The 25,832-nt window shown below is 43.2% G+C and overlaps 1 protein-coding gene across 5 annotated transcripts in view; it reads right to left on the bottom strand.

The window, feature by feature from the left end:
* Positions 1-25,832, bottom strand: part of TRAK1 (trafficking kinesin protein 1) — a 150,598-nt gene that overhangs the window by 73,630 nt on the left and 51,136 nt on the right. For 2 of the 5 annotated variants that reach the window (XM_004368423.3, XM_023725958.1), the window contains exon 1: positions 5,684-5,822. The exons of the other annotated variants lie outside the window; for them this stretch is intronic. In XM_004368423.3, the coding sequence (XP_004368480.2) occupies positions 5,684-5,747 (64 nt within the window). In that variant the 5' untranslated portion in view covers positions 5,748-5,822. Of the gene's footprint in view, positions 1-5,683; positions 5,823-25,832 lie in introns of those variants that run through there. 5 annotated transcript variants of the gene reach the window in all.

Raw genomic sequence — 25,832 nt, 5'->3', positions numbered from 1 at the left:
GAAGTTCTACTGGACAGCACAACTCTAATGGCTGTCCCTTCCTTGACCTCCACACCCTGTGTCTCCCGTTTCCGGCCTCACTCCCACCACATCTCTCCCTCAGGCACCTTCATTCAGACAAAATGAGCTGCTCACTTCTGCATGCCCCATTCCTCCGGATTTAGTCATTCTGCAGGATGTTTCTATTTCTCTCCTACCTTCGCTCACCTGCAACATCCTCCAGCTCCACAAGCCTAAATCCTTCCCATTTTTCAAGGTCCGGTTCAAATGAAAACCCCAGTGCCGCTCCCCAATTTTTTCTGCCATAAATCATTCTTCTCTTCCTTTCACCCCAGCATATCTGCTTCCCACTCCTTGTTTGCATTTCACCTCTCTGCTAATTGAGAGCAGAGCTGAGCCATTACTGAGGGTCATTTCCCCAAAGACCTCACTTATGCCACTGAAAATAACGATAAAAGAGCCATAAAGTTCCAAATCCTGGGCTCTGGACTTGCTCCAACCCTCTTGTCAATGCACTAATCCTCAGCTTGTACATTTGAAGGACATTATCTCTACTTTAGGGGCCCTGGTGGTACAGTGGTTAAGCGCTCAGCTACTAACGTAAAGGTTGGCAGTTCAAACCCACCAGCCACTCTGCGGGAGAAAGATGTGGCAATCTGCTTCCATAAAGATTTACAGCCTTGGAAACCCTATGGGGCAGTTCTACCCTGTCCTATAGGATAGCTATGAGTCAGAATCAACAAGGTGACAGTGGGTTTGGTTTGGGTTTTTATCTCTACTTTGGAGTCCCTGGGTGGTGCAAACAGTTAACGTGCTCAAATGGTTAATACGCTCCGGTGTTAACCTAAAGGTTAGATGTTGGAGTCACCCAGAGACTCCTTGGAAGAAAGGCTGGTGATCTACTTCTAAAAAAGTCAGCCTCTGAAAACCCTATGGAGCACAGTTCTACTCTGACACGCGTGGGGTTGCCAGGAGTCAAATCAACTCAAAGGCAACTGTTTTTTTGTTGTTGTTTTTTTATCACTTTACTAAAGCTGTTGATTAAAAATTCACATTTTTCTAAACATTCACATTATAAAATTGTATCTACATTTAATTCCTCTTTTTAAAAAAAAAAATCACCATCACTGCTATTCAGAGGAGTGCTATGTCTGGACAGGGAAAAGTCAATCTCTGACTTTAAGCGCGTATCACACAATAAACAAGATGGAAGTATGGGGGCCTGGTTTGTCATTCAGGGAAGCAAAGTGTGGAAAATTAGGAAATCATTTCAAAAGCCTAGTAATGGCATTTCAATTAATATTAAAAATACCTCTAAGAAAACTTCACTCACAAACCACTACCCCATCTTGGTTATTTATTAAACAGTAACATTTTAGAGGTCACTGCAATCAAGTAACAGAGTACATGTGACTGTCCTTGTGTATTGTCAAAGATTTCTGGTAAGAAGTCATAAAAACAACTCCTGCGGAAATGTACCTGAGTGTTTTCCTCATTTATAAAATCAGTATAAACAGACCACCTTCCACCTCGACCCTGAAGTCTATAACATTGGAAAGAGGGGAGAGGAGATGGAGAACAAGTATCATTACAAAAGATACTGCAGCAAGAAACAGGTTGTCAAAACACTACACATGATTCAAAATACCACTTATCCTTTCAAAGAGATGTTTAAAAGGAATGTAACAACTAGTACTATTTTCATGACCAAACTAAATCTGAGGAAATAAAAATAAGCACTGCCTGGCTGTTCACAGCTTACATGAGTTCCTACTTTATTTACGCCCTTCAAGACGGCTCTGGTCAGCGTGGTTATTCCCATTTTCCAGATGGGGAATATGAGTTTTCAGAGGTTTGGCCAGGGTATGCCCAAACCACGTGGCTAATTCAAGTGCAAAACAGACTCCAAGCCAGCGCCTTTTCTGGTATCCGGTCTATTTCTAGAATAACTACAAAAAATGCACTGTTTTTTAACTTAAGGTTATACACTTGAATCCAAGTGTTTTTGAAAATTAAAAAGGCTTCACATTTTACAAGCACACTTTTTTTTTTTTTTTAAAGTGACCAGTGTAGCCAAGAAACAACCTAAGATTCCACTAATGGCCTAAAGAATTATTTTCTCTGACCTCTATGCCTGGGGCTAGTTTCCACTCACATTAGCACAAACCAGACCCATTGCTGTGGAGTCCATTCCCACTTGCAGCGACCCCACAGGACAGAGAAGAACTGCCCCATAGGGTTTCCAAGGAAGGAAGCTACCACATCTTTCTCCTGCAGAATGGCTGGTGGGTACGAACCGCCGACCTTTTGGCTCGCAACTGAGCACTTAACCACTGTGCCACCAGGGCTCCTCACATTAGCACAGTTCTTCCCAAACACACCTGATGAAAAGAATCACCTGAAGCGTATGATAAAAACTGAGATTTCTCCAGGCCTCTCCTGGTCTGGAAGGAGTCAGAATCTTTCTTTTTAATAAGCCCCTCTGTTGGTTTTCACTGATCTGTCCAGTTCTACAGGTTCGGCACTAGAGACCAGATGGAGACGTGTACAATCTAGGTAACCATGACCTTGTTTGAGTTTAAACTGGAAACACTGAACACAATGTGGAAATTCTGAGAAGGCCATTGTTAAGTTGTGTTGATCCCAGGCTATTTAAAATCTCTAAAAATTACTTTAAGGTACTGGGAAATTTCTTATTTTTCCAATTTCTTATTCTAAGCTCCTGCTGGGGTCTTTTTTTTTTTTTTTGGTAGGGAAGGTATGAGAAGGAAGGAGTACGACCACCACAACAAAACTGATAACAGGGATTCCATTACTCAACACTGAATAAAATTCTCCAGAGCTTCGAGGAACAAACAGCAGCAATCTCTTCCAGATTTTGAAGAGTGGCCCTAATTGCCTGTAATCTGTATTTCCATCCACGTACATTACTTTCAGTGAAAATGCTGCAATTTATTTGTGAGTCACTAACTCTGAAATAAATGATGATTTTGCATCTTTTTCAAGACATCTGACTCACCTTTTGTTGTTAGCATGCAAAGTTCCATAGAAGTTTCCTTCATTAACAACTCAAATGAAAATGATAAGATGCAAAGCCACACAGTGTATCTGCTCCTATTAGGCTTCCTCATCAGCGAGGCCCCCAAAACAAACCCGCTGACATTGAGTAGATTCCGACTCATGGTGACCCCATGTGTTACAGAGTAGAACTGCTCCATAGGGCTTTCTTGGCTGTAATTTTAACAAATGTAGATTGCCAGGTCTTTCTTCCACAGAACCACTGGGTTTGCAATTTCTCTAGTTAAAGATGCATATACCAAAAAACAAACCAAATCTGTTGCTGTCGAGCCAATTCCGACTCATACTCATAGGACAAAGCAGAACTGCCCCATAGGGTTTCCAAGGAGCAGCTGGTGAATTCCAACTGCTGACCTTTTGGTTAGCAGCTGAGCTCTTAACCACTGCACCACCAGGGCTCTAAGATGCATATAAACAGGTGCAAATTTCATTTCCAGATTAACTTGCCTGAGGCCAGGGAAAAGCACAAATCAGTTAGAAATGTGTAAACTAGAAACTACAAAAGTACCATACACTTCAAATCCTCCTTTTCGTAGATTTCGTAAACCAGATTATTTCTGGGCTTCCCATTCCTTGTATTCTCTGCTTTGTAACTGTCTTTAAATGAGATTATGAAACTGCCAGTCTTCCAAGCAAATTCCATCCCGACAGCCCTCTCTCCTTCATCCAAAATGGGTGGAGGATAAAGGGTAAGAATTTTGTTCAACACGCATTCAGAAGGTAACAGCAATCAACATTTATTTACCCTCAGTCAGGTGAGCCTCTTCCTCTTCCATTCTCTCTTGCTCTTGAGGAAGGAGAGATCAGGGTGTCTCAGGGCCAAAAGACTTGACTGAGGAACTGCCAGGTAAGAAAATCCTTCCTGGGATAGACACCCAGATACGAGCAGGCCTCCTCTCACCCTCAACCATGGTGAGTGCTTGGCTTTATTTCCGCACAGAAGGGTATGAAGAGAGCTGGACTGTGTGGCAACTGGGTCAAAACAGTAGGGAATCTTCCTTCCCCGCTTCTCGGATGGCATCTATCTGAGCCACGGCCACACCCAACTGGTCCCCAGGCCGTGTGACAGGCACCTTGCTGTAACCAAATGCTCCCGAATCCAGTGGTACCTTGAGGACGTTTTAAATTACCTACTCTAAAAAGTTATGGAGGGCTCAGTGAGCCACAAATCACCAAGGAAACTAGAAGAGCTCAAGATGGTTTTCAATGAGAACAATCCCTCTAATTGTTTCTTGGAGTTGGGTAATAGGATGGGAACTCGTTTCAAGAATGAATATATCTAAACAGAAAAGAGAATTCATACATCCTTTCCCCTCGAGGCCCTGGGAGCTGCCCACCGCCATCATTACTCAAGATATTTAAAGAACACGCGGATTCAGCATGACACTGTCTTCATCTAATGCTGGGGGAAGGGGAGTCTCCTTGGGAGTTTCTTAGGGCAGTTAAATACCATCCCCTTTAAAAGCCTCTTGGGCCCCTCTCCTGTCACCCGTGATGAAGGCAAAAATCAGTGGATAAGAGGACATAATTATGTAGTTCTCCAGCTTACTAACTAGGCCAGCTCCCAGCCTGTTACATCACTCAAGTTAATCAAATGTAGTCATGGTTAAAGCAATTTGAAAGTCCAGAGTCAATTAAAAAGCAGTTACCTTACTCATTAACGGCCCATGTGGGGCTGGGAACATATCATGAGGGTACAGCCCCTCAAAGCCTATACGGTATACTGTGTATGTTTTTTGTAAAGACATATGTGATTTCAGGGCCATTTCAAAAAAGCAATTGAAGAAGACAGATTAACTGTGTCATTTACAATTCTGATACCCAACATTCTAGTTCCTGTCACCTCTCTGGGGTTGCACCTCAGCGCTATTTTCACTGGCCTGAACCCTCCACAGACCTGTTCAGCCATACAACTCAGCCTCAGCAGCAGCGGCCCAGTCTCCTCTGGAATGTGCCACACCCTCCCTTCACAAACGGAGAGTGTCAGAGGGCACCTTTTCTCCCTGTCCCTCCAACATCCCTGCTACCCCCATCTTTTTCAGATCCAACAAACAAAATTCATTGGAATCACCTGCTAAGTGAGCAGCTTCTTCCGGCCTTTCTCTTTCCTCCCCGACAACCCTATGCTCAGGGCTCGGGAAAGGGCAAAGTCTTCTGGGCCTGCTGCTGACCATTCAGGAAGCCCCCTCTTGAATACACTATTCCAGCTTCTAGTTTCCTAAATGCTCCTGCAGCACAGAGGATGGATAACACAGTTCGGCTTGCACACATGCATGCATCAGCAACACACATCTCACACCACAGAGAATTCAATCTGACGGAATTACAATGCTCGCTAGCCGAGCACACCAAAAACCATCTTCCCTTTCTGAGAAAATGACCGGTCCAACCGCAAAAAAGTCTCTGCTGTAAAGAGCCCTGCCCACCTGCCGTCTCCTCCACCATGCCTTCGAAATTGTCAGAGCCATGCATCCGCCGGTGTGCTAGTTCCAGCGCCCCCGCGTCCTGCCCATCTCCCCAGGAAGGTTTCAGGACACTCCCCACCCCTCAGAGGGAGACAATGCCCCTACACGTCCCCCTTCTATTTTGCAGGGGCCATAATTACCGTCCGAACATTCTTCATAATACCAGTCTAGTTCATAATAATCTGCTTCGATAAATTTCTGCATAGTCAGTATTCCTGCAGAGGAAGGAGCCGACTCCACGGCGCTGTCGACATCAAGTGAGACGCTGCCATGCCTCCCTGCCCTTCCAGAACGCTGGGCAGATGAGCATCCCGAAAAACACCAGAATGGAGCTATGCATTCTTAATGACAGTCTGAAGCCAAAACAGAAAAGGAGCAGTGAAAAGAAAAACGCTGGGGGGCGGGGGGGATGGGTTAGGAGGGACAGAAAGGGAGGCAATTTGCAGAGCAATTGGGGACCCTGGCAGCTGTGCTAATAAAGCGGCACTGGACAGCAGCCCTGGATGGGAGTAGCCGGAATTGTCCTATCCAGACGCCTGGAAGGTGACGTCAGGGACACACACCACCACCAGGCGGTCTCACACGAGCCTTGCCTCCAGCTCGCCACTCATCTTTCAATCTAACGGTTGCCATAGAAACTGGCCAGCTCTGAAAGATGATGCAGAGACAGAGGAAATGTCTTCCAAGGATGCTGGGAACAGGGGCTGAGAGGTGCCACTCAAGGGGAAGAGACGGCACAGACGGGTGAGGGGCTAGGGGCTCACGACCATCCTCACCTCCAACAAATGAAAAAGCGGGCTTATTTGCTGGATTCTGGGTCACTACAGAAAGCAGATTCTGCACTTGGAGCATGTCTCCTTTTTAAAATCTGCAAACCATAACTTCAACCTGACATAAAACATAAAACATCTTTTCATAAAATGTTTTGACCACTACCGAAAGGAAATGTAAATTACTTAGAAATGGAGATATTTCCATTAAAATACAGTACTAATCTCTGCTCAGGCTTTTCCTTAAACTGGGAAAACAGCCTGCAACATACAATTAGGGGAGACAGCCATTAGGAAGGGGCTCATGCAATACGATACACTGTTTCATGGACACTTACATGTGAAATCCAAGTACAAAACTATGCAGGAGAAGGGAACAGCCCACCTTTAGGAAGGTGGTTGCCTCTGCGGAAGAGGAGAGGGAATAGGGCTTTGAAACTGCCCCTACAAATGCACCTGTAATGCTTTATTTCTTTAAAAAAACACTTAACACTTACTAGTTCTAGGTGGTGGGTATATAAGTATTTGGTATGTTAGAAACAGTTCATTAAAAAAAAAAAAATGAGGTGCTGGATAATCAGACAGATTTTTGGATGTACTATAGGTAAAACTCCAACCCCTAAATCACTTTCTCAATCTCAGCACTATAGATACTTGCTACCGGATAGTTCGGCGCGGGGCGGGGGCGGGGTCTGTTCTGTGCATTGTAGGATTGTTAGCAGTATCCCTGGCCTCTATGCCACTAGATGCCAACAGCATCCCCTTCTATCTCCTCACAGTTCTGACAACCAAAAATATCTCCAGACATTGCCAAATGCCCTGAGGGACAAAACCACGCCAGGGGGGAGTCAATGCCCTAAAGCAAAGCTGCTTAGAGAACCTCTCCGGCAGCTGGCCTGTTGTCAGTATCTGTTAAGCAGCCCTCATGGTGCAGGGGTTTAAGCACTCAGCTGCTAACTAAAAGGTGGATGGTTCAAACCCACCAGCTGTCCCAAGGGAGAAAGATGTGGCAGTCTGCTTCGGTAAAGATTTACAGCCTTGGAAACCCTGTCCTATAGGGTTGCTATAAGCCAGAATCAACTCAAGGGCAACGGATAAGGTATCTGTTGTTGTCAGTGGCCTTGGCTCAACTTTCCTCTTCGTTCTCTACTCAGGATTATATAATTTCTAATCAATAGCAATAAAAGGTCTCCTTACTGGTACCAGGCAGGCATGTGTCCCTCCGTCCACAGTGCCCAAGCAGGGATCATTTCCTTTATTCTTCCAAATGGAACATCATGATCCTCGATGAATAAACACTAAGGGAAAGATAGGGGCCCTACGGCAGTGCTTCCAAATCTTCAATGTGCCTATGAGTCACCTGGGAATCTTGTTAAAATGCACATTCTAATTCAGCAGCTCTAGGGTAAGATTTGAGATTCTGAATTTCTAACAAGCCCCCACATGAGGGCTTTGAATAGCAAGGCTTTTCTAGAGTGTGTGTGTGTGTATATATATAGATAAAACCAAATCCACTGCCAGTGAGTCGACTCATAGTGAACCTACTGGAACAGAGTAGAACTGCCCCATTAGGTTTCCAAGGAGCAGCCGGTGGATTCAAACTGCCAACTTTTTGGTTAGCAGCTGTAGCTCTTAAGCACTGTGCCACCAGGGCTCCCTATATATATATATGTACGTGTGTATGTATGTACACACACACACACATATATAGGGTCGCTATGAGTTGGAATCGACTCAACAGCAACAGGTTTTTTTTTAATAGTTGTTACTAGATGCCGTTGAGTTGATTTTTGACTCATAGTGACCCCATGTGTTACAGAGTAGAATTGCCCCATAGAATTTTCTACGCTGTAATCTTTATGGGAGCAGAGCACCAGTCCTTCTCCTGCAGGGCCACTGGGTGGGTTTGAACCACCAACCTTTTGGTTAGCAATCATTGCAGCCCCAGGGCTCATGTGTATAAAAAAATTTGACTATTCCCAAAACGAAATGTAAATTAGTTAGAAAATGAAGACATTTTCATTTAGACGGCAACGGGTTTGATTTTTTGGTTTATTATATACAGCACGCACACACACACATACATATAACATCTTGGACAGCCTCTAATACATATCTCAATCTTCCTTCACTGGTGCCTGTAACGCTGTGTCGTAAGGTTTCAAAGCTGACTTCCTATCCCCCACCGATTCCAGAAGCCTCTCTCAGTCTCCTCACTTTAGGGCCCTGCATGGCTCTCTTCACCTAGGCCTTGTCAGCACACCAGCACAGGATGTTACAACCAGCTTGTCTTAGTTTCCCAATGCTGCTGTAACAGAAATACCCCAGTCGGGTGGTTTTAAAGAACGGAAATTCATGTTCTCACAGTTCAGGACACTAGAAGTCCAAATCCAGGGCACTGGCTATAGGGAGAGGCCCTTTTTTGTCTATTTCAGCTTCTAGTAGATGGCAATACTTGCAGCTTCTAGGCTTGTAGACTTCTCTGTCTCTCGGCTGCTAACCAAAAGGTCAGCAGTTCGAATCCAACAGCCACTCCTTGGAAACCCTGTGATGCACTTCTGTTCTGTCCTATAGGGTTGCTATGAGTCGCAATCGACTGGATAGCAATGGAGTTTTTGGTATCATCTTCAGACAGTGTCTGTCTTCCCCTTGTGTCTGTTTGCTTATCTCAGTGTCTATTCCACTCTATCACTCAGAAGTGATTAAGTTTAGGACATACCCTACACTGATAATGCTTTCATTAACATAACAAAGAAAATCCTATTTCCAAATAGGATTACAAACACAGGTAAAGGGGTCAGGACTCCAACCCATATTTTGGAGGGACACAATTCAACCTATAACACAGCTCTTCCCCTTGCCAGGTGGCTGGCTGAGCCCACCTAGTCCAGGCTTTACACCGTGTGGGCAGGTCTGGCCCCCTGTGGAATGCAATTCCTACTCCTTTGTCACCATCAGATGGCAGAGCTGGAAGAATCCTCCATAATCTTCTCCTTCTGCCTGGGGTCACAGAAGGGGAAAGGGAAGTTAAAGGCGGTGGCCCCAACCATAAGCAGGCAGGGACATCACCTGTGGGGCTGAGGAACCGCTGATGTCCGCGATGAACCTCGGCTCAGGTTGTAAACAGGCTTTCAGAGAAGTTCAGAAAATGGAGGGGCCAAGGGACTGGCAATGTCCCTGGGTACATCACCCCACAGCCCTCCCTTATTCCTCCACCGCCCCCCACCCCCACCCCTGGCCTCCCTTACTCCTCTAAGGCATCCCCATCTCAACTCCAAATTCTTCCTGGTTAAAGTAGTGATCAGAAACCACCCCTGTCCTCTCTTACTTTACTTCTGCCCCTCCCTCTCCCCTATTCCAACTTGGATACACATTTCAAGTTTTCTAGGACATCTGACTATTTAAAGTCAGCAGACAATGGTTTTAATTCCTCCTATAACTACCCTCATTATCTAATCAAATCTCACCTCTCCCTTTGCTCCTTTATCATGTCTCTCTCTGGCACTGATGGTGCCTCTCAACAGTCCCACAGCAAACCACCCAGTGGCCCCCTGGGGTGCCATTCCTCCTGAGAGGTGAGCAGAGGCTGGTGCCCGAAGGTTTTCTGGGGTTTTGTTTGTTCAAAGTTCCTTAAGGTATTCCTAAAAAGATAATTATAGTCCTCATAAACAGACAACCCAACAGTTAGCAGGCTCCTCAAAAATCACCACGCTCAACAGATTCAATCCAGTATGCCTGGTGGTATGAGCCCGATATGCATTAGCAAACTAAGGATTTAATAAAGGAATAGGAAATGCAAACTTCTCTAAACATCATATGAAAGTCAGACGAAGCTAGAAACCCCTTAAACAAAGGCTTGGCACATTTACCTTTCAGTGCTACGAATTTTTAAGTATTTCATTCACACCCCATCACCATAAACCCTAACTAACCCACTGCTGTGGAGTTGATTCCAAATCATGGTGGCCCATGTGTTACAGAACAGAACTGCTCCATAGGGTTTTCTTGGCTGTAAGCTCTGTGGAAGCAGACCACCAGGCCATTCCTCTGTGGCACCACTGGGTGGGTTCGAATCACCAACCTTTAGGTTAGTGGAAAAGCGCAAACCATTTGCGCCACCCAAGAACCTCATAACAATAACAACAAATAAAAAATAATGGCTAGATGAACAGATGAATGAATGGATGGACAGATGGCTGAACGAATGGCAGGCAGTATAATTTAGGAGTTAAGAGCATGGGCTTCCTGAGGATTGGTCCCGGCTCTGCCTTCACTATCCCTATGACCTTCTTAAACACATCAGTCTCCTCATCTGCTAGATGGGGGTAACTACAATACCTGACCCATGGATGAGACGAGGCTTAAATTAATAAATGCATAGCAGAGCACTTAGCATGGACCATGCTAAGTGCTCTGCTATGTGAGTTTGCAATAAACCTTAGTTGCTAACGTCTTCATCACTCTAATTCTTCAAAAAAGAAAAAAGGAAATAAGCCAATATGAGCAATTAAAAGGCAAGTACAATTTTCTAAGCTATAATTAGGGAAATGAGGTAGAAACGCCATTTATAAGCTCTTCCCAGCATAATTAATTCCGAAGGCATTGAGTTCACAGTAATGAGCAAAATGACAGGCTGTGTGGGGGGAGGTGGGAGAAGGAACATTTCTAAACAGTAATGCATTACTGAACACAAACTGACATCACAAGACCAAAGGCTGCCCAGATCCAGTTTTTAAGAAACCAGGAAAGAATGGAAACAGATTTTACAAACAAGCACAAAGGACACATCACTTATTAGTGAACTTTATGGGCTTCAAGCCCATGTCAGAGGCTCAGGAGGAAAAAGTAATTTGCCCACAGCTCTGCTAAGATGGTCCCAAGATTAAAATCCAGGTACATCTGGCTTCAAATCCACACTCCTTCCTCCACACCCACAGTTCTCGGCCCCTTCTTTTCTCTCCCAACATTCTCAGAGTTACAGCCAGGGGGTTGTGGAGGGACAGGTCCCAGGAGCAGCCTCACTGCCACCTGGTCTGTCACTTCCCAGTCACACTCACCTTCAACCACCACTACTTATGAAGTACCGGCTGTGTACCAGGCGCTCAGTACTTGATGAGATAACTCACTTGACCCTCAGACACCTGCAATCTAACTATTCCCATCACTGTGCAGACGAGGAAGGGGGCTCATAGTTTAAGTCACTTGCCCAGAGTTGCTCGGCTAATACTAATACTAATACCAGGCCAAAGCCTTTTGCACTATGTTAGTAAGTGATTGATAAAACATCCCAAGATTATTTACAAATGAAATTTGGAAGGAAAAAGAAAAAAGAGAGAGAGAGAAGGGGTATTATTAAAGGAGATAAAAACTCAAGTAGGCATCTCACAGAGAAAATAGAATGAAAAGTTTTTCTTCAGAACAAAATAAGAAATGATCAGGGAAGTAAAAGTTAAACTGAGAACATCAATGTGACTTCATGATCTTAAAAAGAAATACTATTTCCAGCTCTGCTAAGAAAGTGGCTGAACAAGGTTACCACTCCAACCACCATCAGCACATCAGCACTCCAGTGCCCAGGTTTGAGTTAAAAGTTAATACGGTTCCTTGGAGGGCAACTGATGTCTTGGGGCAGGGAAAAATCAAGACGGGCCTGTAACACCATGTGAGAAAGCAAAGATAGCTCCAAAAGGTCTGGGGTAGACGTGATAAGGTGTTGGAGCCAGGTTAAAGAGATCACCATAGGCCAAACCTGTGACAATCTGAATATTAAAAAGAGAATACAGTTAGTAATAGTTAAAGGGAACAAGCTGGGTCTGTAAAAGTCATGAATCCACAATGAATATCCAAAGGAAAAAGGCAATCAAGTGAATGACAAGGCAGTAATATACAAAGGGAAAGAGAATAGGAGGTTATTTTTAATTCATTTTAAGAAGTAGGGGAGGGTGGAAGTGTATGACTATGTTTCTGCCACTAATACTTTCATAAAGCATTGCATGACTACTTCTTTAAGTAGGGTGGCTATGAATAATCCAACCAGATATGGAATGAGGGGGCAGGCACCAAAAGTAGAAAGGCCTGATGTTGGGGTCACAAACCACACCCAAGTAGGAGGAGGACCAGACCTTGTGCTGCAAGATGAAGGACTAGCCAGAAGGCCACAGAGAGCTGACTGCGCCCATCCTGGGAGACAGGAGCGCGATATGACCCTGTTAATTGTAACACTAAGACGCTAATAAACCTCATCTGCGTTTTCAAACATGCTAATGTAGCAGGCGAATGTGCAATTAGGATGAGATGACAAGTATGTCACAGTGCCCAAATGTAAAGAATTCATCTCAAGGAAAGGCACCAGGTTATAAGAAACTAAAGCCAATGAGACAAATGTGGACTTAAAAAGTCCATCAGACTTGGCAAGTCAAGTTTAATTATTTCAGAAAGAGAGAGAGCGAAAATATATAAGAATGAGAATAAAAAGGGAGAGAATTACACAAAAAGGGCCTGGACCAAAAAGGTGACTTGGGTTAGAATCACCTTTGGTGGTAAAGCCAGGTCTCACATCCCATCTGAGAATCAGTCTGTTGCTAACCCGTAGCCTTCGCTACTCTGAGGTAGTATTTTCTTTTATGTCTGTTAAGATTGCTAACCCACTGTCACTGAGTCGATTCCGACTCATAGAGATCCTTTAGGACAGAGCACACTGCCCCATAAGGTTCACAAGGCTGTAAATCTTTATAGCAGTAGAATGCCACTTCTTTCTCCCGTGGAACTGCTGGTGGGTTTGAACTGCTGACCTTTTGGTTAGCAGCCAGAGGGCTTAACCACTGCACCACCAGGGCTCCTGTTAAGATTACTAGGACCCTGGAAAAATATAAAATAAGTTCAGAAATCATAAAGAAATGAATCAAAACCACAGTACCAATGCTTAACTTCAAGCATAAGTATCAGAAGTTTTCTGTCACTCTTATAAGACCTACACGTCTCCTTTTGCAAGCACTGAAGAGAATCTGATAGATTTGGTCTGTGTGATGTTAAGGACAATCTAATTAAAAATAACTGTAATCAGTTTAAAATGTTTTAAAGAACTTAATAAAATTTCTAAGTTTCTAATTACTAGTTGTATGACTACATAAATATTTTAAATTGCTATTTAATACATTTAAGAGATGAACCAACACTAACAATTGAGAATTAAAGTACAAATGTTGCAACTCTGAGTTTACCCCAAAGTATCTCAGACAGTTCAGATCTTGCCACATGCCACCAACCTCTGTGCCCCACAGGTGATCAGAATATGCCATGCCCAGGCCCCAGCACCATGTCTGAGAAGTAGGTCGTATTCCGATGCCCGCCCCACCACATGTGCCGCTCTTCCTCCTGCTGGGAAGCAGAACCACTCAGTGGCTACACCCTCTGGAACATGCGCCCAGATCCCAGAGCTCTCCTCTCTTCAGAAAGTATGGCCAGTGTTCTACCTGCAGTCAGGCACCTGGACAGCCAGGAGGCCCAAGACAGAAGTGGGGAAGGTCTAAAAACCAAACCAAACCAGTGCTGGCAAGTTGATTCTGACTCACGGTGCCCCTACGTGACAGAGTAAAACTCCATAGGGTTTTCTTGGCTGTAATCTTTACGGAGAACTAGTGGCGCAATCCTTAGGGGCTTGGCTGCTAACCAAAAGGGTCAGTAGTTCAAACCTACCCAGCGGCTCCTTGGGGGAAGAAAGACCAGCAATCTGCTCCCGTAGAGATTACAGTCTAGGAAACTCTATGGGGCAGTTCTACTCTGTCACACAGGGTCGCTATGAATTGGAATCAACTTATTGGTACAGAACAACAACAATCTTTACAGAGGAAGAGTGCCAGGCCTCTCTTCTGTGGTGACATTGGGTGGGTCTGAACTGCCAACCTTTAGGTTAATAATCAAGCATAAACCATTGGGCAAACCCAGAGACTGGGGAAGGCCCAGAAGAGGCTTTATAACCTTCTGTTCTTAAGGCTGCCAGTGGGGCTTGTGTAAACCACAGCCCTACAAGCAGGCCATTCCCCCACTTGCTGCAAAAAATTAACTGAACAGGATGCTTCTGCAGAATTCTCTTTCTGATCTTTATTTTTTAAAACGTTGCCACTGCCAGTCATGAGCACCCACAGCAGAAGGCAGGCTGCTATGGAACAGCTTGCTGTCAACGATCCCCCCTCCCAAACCATTTGAGGCACAGGAGAAGTAGGCACCCATCCCACCTCCAAAGGCGGGGAGCAGGGGGGAAAACAATGCTTTGCTTTTACCGAACACAGGCAAAAGAAGAGAGATGGCATTCAGCAGAGAATGGCAGACCCAAAGTGCACCCCAGCCTTGATGTGGTTCTCATTAAAATCAACTGCAAATCCCAGGAAGGACAGAAAGAGTCCGTGTGTTGGGGCATCAGCCCACAGCTTGCACAGTTCTGAGTTGGCTGCCTGTCAGCCGGGAGGGCTGCATGGCCTTCTCACTCCCAGGACCAACGGGTCACGTAGCAGATGCTTCAAAACACAAATAAGCCGGAAGCTCAAACACCCCCTATCCCGCCCCTGCGTGTCTCTGGCTGAACCAAACTGGCCTGGGCCCATCACCAGGGAGGAGCGGATGGGTGTTGAGCTGAGCTGTCTCGTCAAGTCCCCACCTGTATCTGTTCCAGCTTTGTCTCAGACATGCTGAATTAACACAAAAAGGAAAATGGTCAATCGGTATAGAATCGCTTGCCAAGCATTTTTTATTCTCAAAAAACAAACAAACAAAACCACTCAATGTTGGAACCGTGCTACATGGAAGGTGACAAGGTAAGTCCAGGGACCATGGAGTGGATCTGCTCACTGGGATGAGTGCCTGGTCGCCCTGCTCAACAGACACCTTGGCACGAGGCTGCTTCTGATCCCTTCCCAGCCGCTGACCTCGCTGAAGCCCGGCACCGTCAATCCATCTCAGCACCCGGCGTCCAGACACCTGGGTGGAGGTGCGGTGAGTGCTGATGGCTCGCTTGTGGGAAGGGACTTCGCAGCTACGCCTTCTCTGCTTCTACTTTTGATCCTGCAAATAGTTTGGCAGCTAAAGTGGTAACAAACGGGCCCAAGGGTGAGCTGGCTCATGTGAGGAAAGAGGGGGAGAGAGGGAGAAAGCGAGGTACAATTCCAGTTCTTCACCTGTAAATAAAATGGCCCCTGGGCTTGGCATAAGGGACACTCTCAGTACTTGCGTATTTACATGAGAGAAATTCGACCGCTAACCGAAAGGTCGGTGGTTCAAACACACACAGGAGAAAGATGGGGCAGTCTGCTTCCATAAAGATATATACATCCTTGGAAATCCTGTGGGGGCAGTTCTACTTTGTCCTATAGGGTCCCTATAAGTCAGAATCAACTTGACAGCAATGGGATTCATATATATATATAGGATCCCTGGGGGCAAACAGTTAAGAGCTCAACTACTAGCCAAAGGGTTGGCAGTTTCAACCCACCCAAAGATGCCTCAGAAGAAAGGCCTGGTCATCCACTTCTGAAAGGTCACAGCCTTGAAAACCCTCTGGAGCAGTTCTACTCTGCACACATGGGGTCGCCATGAGTTGGAATCAACTAGATAGATGGTAACTAACAACAATTTATACATACATTATGATGTATACATTTTGGTATTATTTTTGTTAAGCAAATGGTAATGGAAAGTTTTCACTGGCAATTAGATCCCTTTTCTATCCCCAGCAAACCTCCACCCCACCCCAAAACCTACCTTTCCTTACTTCACTGTAAGCATGCTTCCACCTGCATGAAAACAGCTTCTTCATTGTCCTACAAAGCACCTCTCCAACAAACAAAGACGCACACAACCTGGGCTTTCTCTTAGATCACCACCTCATAAAACTACTGACGCTCCTCCTCTTACAGAAGGTCAGCATGATTGTTTTATTTATCCACTTAATTTGTACAGGCTTAGTGTCTATTTTGAAGCCTCTAATTTTGTTTCACTGTGGATTTTGACTAGGATGAAGGCAATCTTTGGAAGGTGGCAAAGAACAAAATGCTTTTTCTAATCCAAGCATGAGTTTTTATTTTGTTTTCACAAAAAAAGGCAAAGAAGGAGAAAAATTTGTCTCTTAATCTCAAAATATTACCTTTGCATTTTATCTTACTCATTTAAGAGGTACTTATCAAGCACGTACTTAATGTAAGGCACTGGGCTGAAGACTGTGGGTCCCATTTAAACATGAAGCAGACATGGGCTGCCCTCAGGGGTTTTACTAGATGAATACGGAAATTATTTGTCAACAATCTGTAAGCCTTAGAATTTAACCCTTGCGCATACCTAAATCTTAACAAGAAAAGCCCTAGGTGATTTAAAATATGCTTAGAGAGTGAGGTGAACATTCCTATGAGAATTCCTTAAAATTTTCCCTAGAATTGTCACCTATAAGTAATTTCATTTCATTTCATAGCACTTTCATTTGGGAAGAAAAAAAATGAATATCACCCATAAGTACTGTGTGCCTTTAAAAATGACCTATATGAGACCAAACGGTCACAATTTCTTTAAAACAAAGATGAGAATGTGAGGGGGCAGAGAAACTAGATTAATGAAAACAGAACAACCAAAATGGAAATAATGCGAATGTTCACACATTGTGAAGAATGTAACCAATGTCACTGAACAACCTGTATAGAAATTGCTGAACGGGAACCTAAACCGCTGTATAAACCTTCACTGAAAACACAATACTATTAAAAAGAAAAAAAAAAAAAAAAAAGCACACACTTAAAACTTCAATTTTCAAAAACCCAAAATCAAATTCCAAAGTCCCTTAGTTCCTGTTACACAATTCATAAAACTTCAAATGCACAAAGAAGATAAATTAAAAGACTGCCATGAAAATAAAAAACAACAACTTCAGCAGACAGTGACAGCTCTCAAGGACATGTTTCTGAGAATCAGAGAAAGTTTAACAATGCTGATTAATTTCCAGGTAGTAAAACTCAATCCCAGAGCAGTTAGAAGTGATTTGTCCCGGGTCAAACATTCAGCTGATAAATGATGGCGATGGGCCTATAACACAGGACTCCTGGGTTTCCAGCCAATTTTTTTCCCTAAGAACATCTCGCAAGCCCCGGTGGTGCAATGGTTAAGTGCTTAGCTGTTAACTGAAAGGTTGGCAGTTCCAATCCAACCAACAGCTCTGTGAGAGAAAGACCTGGCAATCTGCTCCCATAAAGATTTAAAAAAAACAAAAAACCAAACTCGTTGCCTTCGAGTCAATTCTGACTCACAGCGACCCTGCAGGACAGAGTAGAACTGCCCCATAGGGTTTCTTAGGTTGTGCAAGAGAAAGATGTGGCAGTCTACTTCTGTAAAGATTTACAGCCTTGGAAACTCTGTGGGGCAGTTGAAATCATCTCAATGGCACCTAACAATAACAAGAACAACTCAGAAGAAAATCTTCCCTAGAAAGAGAAGTTAGTCAAAACCCCAAAGAGATATCACCTACCCCACAGGGATTAACTGCATGTCTCAATTCTAGTATAACTTTGATAGAAAACATGCAGTACTATTCTTTCCTATGTAGCTGTTCTTGGTAAAAGGTTTACGAAGTTGGTCCCTAGATAACACTTAGAATAAAAAAAAATTCTTGAAATGATCTGCCATTCTCACATAAACATTAGTCATCTCGTTCATGACAATCATCCCTGGTTATCATTTTCCAAACATTTACTAATGGATAGCAACCTATACAAACTAATAAAAAGGTGACATACCCTTCCTTGGGTATCTCCTAAGAAAACAGTTATGATGTGTTCAGGAGTCCCTGGGTGGCGCAAATGGTAAAGTGCTCAGCTACTAACCAAAGTGTTGACAGTTCAAATCCACCCAGAGGCATCTCAGAAGAAAGGCCTGGCAATCTACTTCCAAAAGATCACAGCTATTGAAAACCCTATGGAGCATAGTTCTCCTTTGCACACATGGGGTCACCATGGCTTGGAATCAGCTCAATGGCAACTGGTTTGGAGTTCTGTCGTATGATGTGTTCAGACTTCTTAAAGACCAAATTTGGTGTTTTCAGGCAAATTGCTTCTAGCTCCACATGGTCTGATGTCTACAAGTAAAAGGATTTGGTTAAAGATGAGACGATCACAAACTGAGGCTAAGGAGAGGTGAATGCTGTATATTTTCAGTATCTCAAAAGCACTAACGCCTTCTGAAACCAGAAAATAATAAGGAAAGGTACGGGCTACACTTGAGGATATCATACGTGGAAGGGAATGGGCCTGGGTTTGGTCCAGCTGGGCTAGGATTCTGGCTCTCTCACTCTCTCTGTGTGACCTTGGACAAGCCATGGAGGAACCCTCTGAGCTTTGGCTTCCTCATTTTTTTTTTCCTTCTTCATTTTTAAAATGGGGATAAGAATAGTCTCTACCACCTAGGGTTACTGAGAAGACTAAAAGTGCCTGGAATATAAATGGATGTTCTTTTCCTTCATCATTAACCACCACAACGCAGTTGCCATCAAGTTCATTCCAACTCATGTCAGAGCAGAACTGTACTCCCTAGGGTTTTCTATAGCTGATTTTTTGGTAGTAGGTCACCAGGACTTTTTCCGAGGCACCTCTAGGTGGACTCAAACCTCCAACCTTTCTGTTAGCAGCTGAGTGCGTTAACCATTTGCACCAGCCAGGGTATCCTCATTAACCAGAGTCATCCACAAAATATCTAGCAGAAATTAGAGATGATCAAAAAGGAGAATCCTGCATCCAGAATGAGACGTCCAACAATATACAAACCCCAGTGGACATTCAAAAGGGCGAAAAACATCAGGACACTTACAAAATCTTATCACTTCGTGGACTAAAGCTCCTATACAGTCATTCATGAAACATTTATTCATCAGGTCCTCCCATTAACTTTATGACTCAGTACAAGTTAACCAAGAATAAGTAATTTCTACTGCATTAATTAAGGAAATATTTAACCTAAGAGATAGTAATAATAGAGTCCAAAGAGATTTTAAAACAGTCATATCTTAAAAAAACCCAGGAAAGCAATTTCTAGAAATATACCTACAGGAAATCATGAGTTGGGTTGGACACATATTTATGGATGTTCACCCATGTGCTATTTGGGGAAAAATCGGAAATACACTAGATTCCTAACAGTAGAAGAAAGATTAGGTGTAAATGATGAAATATTAAGCAATGGTTAAAAATTGTTTTTGAAGAATTTTAATGCCATGCAATGTTCACTGTAACACTATTCACAATAGCCAAAAGGTGAAAACAACCTAAAGCTCACCAACAAATGAACGGATAAACAAAATGTAGAACATATGTACAATGTAATACTACTCAGCCAGTAGGAGAAACGAAGTCTTGGTAGATGTTACAATATGGACGGAGCTTGAAGACATCATGCTGAGTGAAATAAGTCAATCACAAAAGAACAAATATTATATGACCTCACTTATATAAAAAGACAAGAGAAGGCAAATGTATAAAGACCAAAGTTTATTAGCAGTTACAAAGGGCAAGAGGGAGAGGGAAAAGGGGGGTTAATAGTGATGGAAAATCGCATTGATTAAGGGTAGGGTTGCACAGCCAATTACTGTACACGCTGTCAATAAGCTGTACACCTGTAAAAAGTTGAACTGGCAAAAGTTGTGGGACAGATATGTTTATAACAATGACCAAAACAGAAGAAAAAAAAGAGTAGCTGCTGAGGCTGCCTCACGGGATTTGGCTCCTTTGTTTGGAGGTTTAGTGTCATAGTTTTATGGGACATCCCAATTAATTGGCCTAATAACATGTTTAGTGCGTCTGTTCTACATCCTAGTTCATTGTGTAGGGCCTGGGATCTTAAAAGCTTGCAAGCAGCCATCCAAGTCTCTCTATTTGCCTGGAGCAAAAGAGGAAGAAGGAGAGTCAGCAATAGGAGGAAGGTATGGAATGTGTGGCTAATTGCCTCCATGAACAACTGCCTCCTTTGCCATGAGACCAGAAGAACTGGATGGTGCCTAGCTACCATTACTGGACATTTTGATCAAAGATTCCACAGAAGAATCCGGGTTAAAAGGGGGAAAATGCAGAATAGAATTTCAAATTCTCATGGAATCCAGACTTTCTGGAGCCATGGAGGCTGGATGAACTCCTGAAACCACTGTCCTGAGATAATCTTCAAACCTTAAACCAAAAATATCCCCTGAAGTCTTTTTAAAACCAAACAATAGTTGAGCTTAACTAGTAAAAAAAAGAGTCTGCCTTAAGCATTATGCTCTTTTAAGAACTATCTATATGGAATCAAGGTGACAACAGCAACTCGAAAGACTAGTAGGAACCTTAGGGGCACTGAGTTTATGTTAATGGGGGAGGAACAACTCAGAAAAGGAGGGTGAAAATGGTTGCACAACTCAAAGAATGTAATCAGTGTCACTGAATTGTACATGTAGAAAAGGTTGAACTGGTGTATGTTTCACTGTGTATACTGTCAACAACAAAATAAAAACAAAACCAAACAAAAAGTGAGTAGTGGTTGCTAAGTTAGTCATCATTTTGTTTCTATTTTTCAAATTATCTAAAATCAGCATACATTTATGCCCAGAAAGAAATGTTATCATTTTTAAAACCTAACTCATTTTAAAGACTATTTATGTTCTTTAAAAGGTTGGGCACTGGAAGAATGAAGAAAGGGATGAATTCCATGAGTCTATAAAATAGTGACAAGCATCCTTGCTTGTCCACCCTGAAAATCAGAGATGGACCCTACCTCCCAAAGCTGTGTGCCATCACCAACAGAGGATCACAGAGTTTTTTTAAGCTTCCAAAAAAAAGAAAACTGAGGTCCAGAGAGATTCTATGACTTTCTCATGGTGACACCAATAAACATGTGCAGAACCAGAGCTGAAATGCAAACGTAATATCCATGGATATAGGAGCAGAAGAACGAAAGATGCCTTTGACAGTGGAAAGGATGGGTGCAGAAGGAGTCTTGGCTGAGCACCTGCTAGGTGCCCAGATGTGGGCCTCTAGGGCAGCTGGGCAGAAGGTGTGAAGGCTAGGTGGTGACATGAGTCGGCATGAGGATGCTGAGCACGTGTTCAGTTTGTGTGACATTCTGGCAACACATCCACTGGCTGGAGAGAGAAACACAGACATCATCTGCAGGCAGGCAACAGCTAAAGCTGAGCAGGTGTGGGAGAGAGGAGACCCCAAGACAGAACACTGACAAACGTCCACATTTAGGCAGACAAAGGAGGAAGGGATTTAGCAACACCCTCCCCACCGAAAGTAAAAACAGAGAGGAAGACTGGTTACAGAGGAAAGAGGAGGAGAAGTAGGATACTGCCACTGGAAACCCAAAATACAACCTGCAGTTGGAAATTCTATGAATAAGGCTTTCATGTTTAATTATCACTTTGGTATCCCTCTGTTATGGACTGATTTGTGTCCTCCAAAAATGTGTGTCAACTTGGCCGGCCATATATTGTGTGGTTGTCTCCATTTTGTGATCTGAGTGATTATCCTATTGTTGTAAATCCTAACCTCTATGATGTTAATGAGGCAGGATGAGAGGCAATTACGTTAAGCAGGCAGGACACAATCTACAGGATTAGGTTGTATCTTGAGTCAATTGTCTTTTGAGATATAAAAGAGAGAAGCAAGCAGAGACAAAGGGACCTCCTACCACCAAGAATGAAGAACCAGGAGGGGAGCGCATCCTTTGGACCTGGAATCCCTGCACTGAGAAGCTCCTAGAACAGGGGAAGATTGATGACAAGGACCTTCCCTAAGAGCTGACAAGACAGAAAGTCTTCCACTGGAGCTGGCGCTTTGAATTCGGACTGCTAGCCTCCTATACTGTGAGAAAATAAATTTCTCTTTGTTAAAGTCATCCACTTGTGGTATTTCTGTTACAGCAGCCCTAGGTAACTAAGACACCTTCCAACAGGAAAGCTTAGAAGCTGATGTCTCATGATAAGGAGAGAGGTCAACCAGGACTACCTGGAGATAGAGAGAGACAGCAGTAGAACGTTTCTTCATTCAGCCAACAGCTGTGCCAGGGACTGTGCTCTGCCTTTTGTACAGATGAGGAATAAAACTAACGTAATCCCTGCCTTTAAGGCCCTCACTACCCAGTAAGAGGATAGTAAAATGATAACCAAAACCCTAGTAAAACGAGCATAACAGGGTAGTTAAGGATGTGGATTCTACCTAGAACAAAAGCACCAGAGGCAGAAGTGGAGTGGAAGCTCTCCTAACTAACCTCTGCTTATCCGATGCCTCTGATAAGCCTGTACTCTATATACTCCTAAAGCCCACTGACCCATGCCCACAACCTGCTGATGCTGCCTGCTGGTAGTGCCACTGTCTCATGCGCCTAGACATTTTGGCTCCTGTGAAATGAGCTATCTCCCTACCAGTGGTCATTTATGTTTGTTCTTAAACCTGTTTATGTCCATTTCACTTGTTAATGTACTTACATAATTATGTTGATTATTCCATGAATAGTACAAAAAAAGAGTTGTTTCTATGAAAATAAATTTAATCCCTTGAAAGACTCAATTAAGGATTAAATGGCCAATTAGATTCAGATGAAACAACTGCAATATATTTGAAAAAATCATTTAACAACAACAACAAAAAGGAAGGCTGTACTTCAAATCTAGTGTATATGTCCTAGTGCAATCATGAAGACAAAGCACTGAGCACAACCCTGCAAAACAGCAAGTACTCAATAAATGTGAATCATTGTTACTGATTGTCACCATGTAAACAAATCATTACAAAGAGTGATAAGAGCTATGAAGGTAGAAAACAGGAAAAGTAATAAAAGTGAGTGAGTGTGTGTGTATGTGTGAGACAGAGAGAGACACTATAGATAGGGTGGTTCAAGAAGGCTTTTTTGAAGAGGAGATACTTGTGTTGAGAACCAAAGGAGAGAAAAGAAGGGGAAGGAAGGCAGAAGGAACAACACATGCAAGTTGGGTGTGTTCAAGAGACTGAAAAGACCAGTGTAGCTAGCGTAGAGTAAGGGCAAGGTGGAAGGAGGCTGGTTGGAGAGAGCCAAGAGCCGGGTTATAGGAGCCATAAAGACCCTGGATTTTATCCAAAGAACAACAGGAAGCAAAGAAGCAACAAAACCCAAATGAGTTTTGAAAAAAGATCAGCCAGGCTACTGAGTCAGAAGAGAATGGCAGAGAAGCAAGAGTGGAAGCAGGAAGCGCAGTTAGAGGCTATCAGAGCCGTCCAAGGAGGGCAGAGGGTACAACATATGCCGTAGTCGTGCAAGACACCAGTGAAGATATAGTGATCCAGGGAAGAGATAGCAATGGTTTCAAGGGTGGTGGCAACAGGATCTGAGGCAGGATCTGGAGAAGAATTAACAGAACCAGTTGATGGCCAAGATACAGAAATAGGATAAACCATGTTGCACTGATCAAGACAAATGTACACAGGGAAAAATTTTTCCTTCTGGTAGTGGACACGTTAAGCTAACGACTGAGTATATGAGCCTGGAGCTCAGGGCATGCAGTCACAGTGGACATAAATTTGGGTCACCAGCATGAATTTAAAGCATTGGGAAGGAAAGATACAGAGAGAAGCTGGCTGGGGCACTCCAACCTTTAGAGCAGCACATCACAGTTGCCTGCGTATTAGAATGACTATTTCTGAGATGGGGCCTGTGGAAAGTATACTTTTAAAAGCTCTCCAAGTGCATCAGGGTTGAAAGATGCTGACTGAGAAGCTCAGAGGAAGAGAAGGATGATTTATGAAAGATCCGGGAAGAACTGGCCAGAGACATGGGAAGGAAGCCAAGCAAGGTGAGTATCCAGAAAGGGAGTGGTCGCTGTGCCAACCCTGCTCAAGTGTCAAGCAGAACAAGGAGAGAAAGGAGTGGGCAGGATCCAGCCCATACTCTTGCCAGTCTTGAAGCTCCCACGCCAGGTGCTCTACTTCATTGTGGCCTAGCCTATGCGGCATCTCCCTCTTCTGGGATAAGGGAGTAAACTGTAAACTATAATGCATTAGCTTCACTGATAAAGTGAATTGTGTAAATGCTTATTACACCTATGACCTTGTGGACACAGGTGAAAGCACAGAGGTGGAAATGGAGGGGAGGAATAATATCTACTGTAGGTTCCACTTCAGGACACAACTCTAGAGTACTAGGAAGAGGAGTAGGGAGACCTACACATGATTTCTGGCCCCAAGCAAGCCAGCTGGATGAGTTTAGTAAGTTATTTCACCTCAGGCCTCTGATGCCCCATCTATAAAATTATGGTTGGTCTAGATTAATGGTCTTTTTTTATTTTATTTAAATTAAATCAAAAAAATTAAAATTATAGGAGGAGCTGGTTTAAAATGCAGGTTCCCAGGCCCCACCTCTCTCCTCCCACAAAGCAAGGTGGGCAAAAGTCAGTATGGGAGGATGGCAGCTAAAGCCCTCAACAGCCTCCTACACTGGTCCAACCCAGTGGAAAGTCCCTGGGCTGGGTAATGGAAGAAAATAACATTAAATTACATCCAAGACATTTTCATTTCCTTAGCCAGAAACCTCAGCTGAAACTCAAACAAGTCAAGTTCTCAAAGGATTACAAGTGCATACCAGAGCCCTTAATAAATATTTGTTGGCTGACTGTTATTTTACAGTAAAAACAAACAATGGAGCAAACTCTGAAGATTTATTTGTTGCTTACAATCAACCAGCTTCATCTCATAGACATATACCAAACGCTCCACTCAGCAGCAGCCAAGTATTTCTTTTCCAATGCACATGGAACATTCTCCAGAATAGACCACATATTATGCCATAAAGCAAGCCTTAATAAAATCCAAAGCAATGAAATATTACAAAGCATCTTTTCTGACCTAAAGCCATAAAAGTAGAAATCAACAACACAAAAAGCAAAGGAAAAAAATCAAACACATGGAAACTGAACAACACCTTGCTCAAAAACTACTGGGTTATAGAAGAAATTAACGATGGAATAAAGAAACTCATAGAATCAAATGAGAATGAAAACATATCCTACCAGAACCTTTGGGACACAGCAAAAGCAGTGCTCAGAGGGCAGTTTATAGCAATAAATGCACACATCCAAAAAGAAGAAAGGGCCAAAATCAAAACATTAACCCTACAACTCAAACAAGCGGAAAGAGAGCAGCAAAAGAAGTCCTCAGGCATCAGAAGAAAGGAAATAATAAGAATTAGAGCAGAATTAAATGAAATAGAAAACAGAAAAACAATAGAAAGAGTTAAAAAGACCAAAAGCTGGTTCTTTGAAAAGATCAACAAAATTGATAAACCATTGGCCAAACTGACAAAAGAAACACTGGAGAAGAAGCAAATAACCCGTACAAGGAATGAGATGGGTGATATCACAACAGACCCAACTGAAATTAAAAGAATCATAACAGAACACTACGAAAAATTGTACTCTAACAAATTTGAAAACCTAGAGGAAATGGACAAATTTCTAGAAACTCACTACCTACCTAAACTAACACAAACAGAGGTA

This window comes from Trichechus manatus, unplaced genomic scaffold (genome assembly GCF_000243295.1).
Source record: "Trichechus manatus latirostris isolate Lorelei unplaced genomic scaffold, TriManLat1.0 scaffold00001, whole genome shotgun sequence".
Lineage (NCBI taxonomy): Eukaryota > Metazoa > Chordata > Mammalia > Sirenia > Trichechidae > Trichechus > Trichechus manatus.
This window is presented reverse-complemented; position numbering and strand designations above follow the sequence as displayed.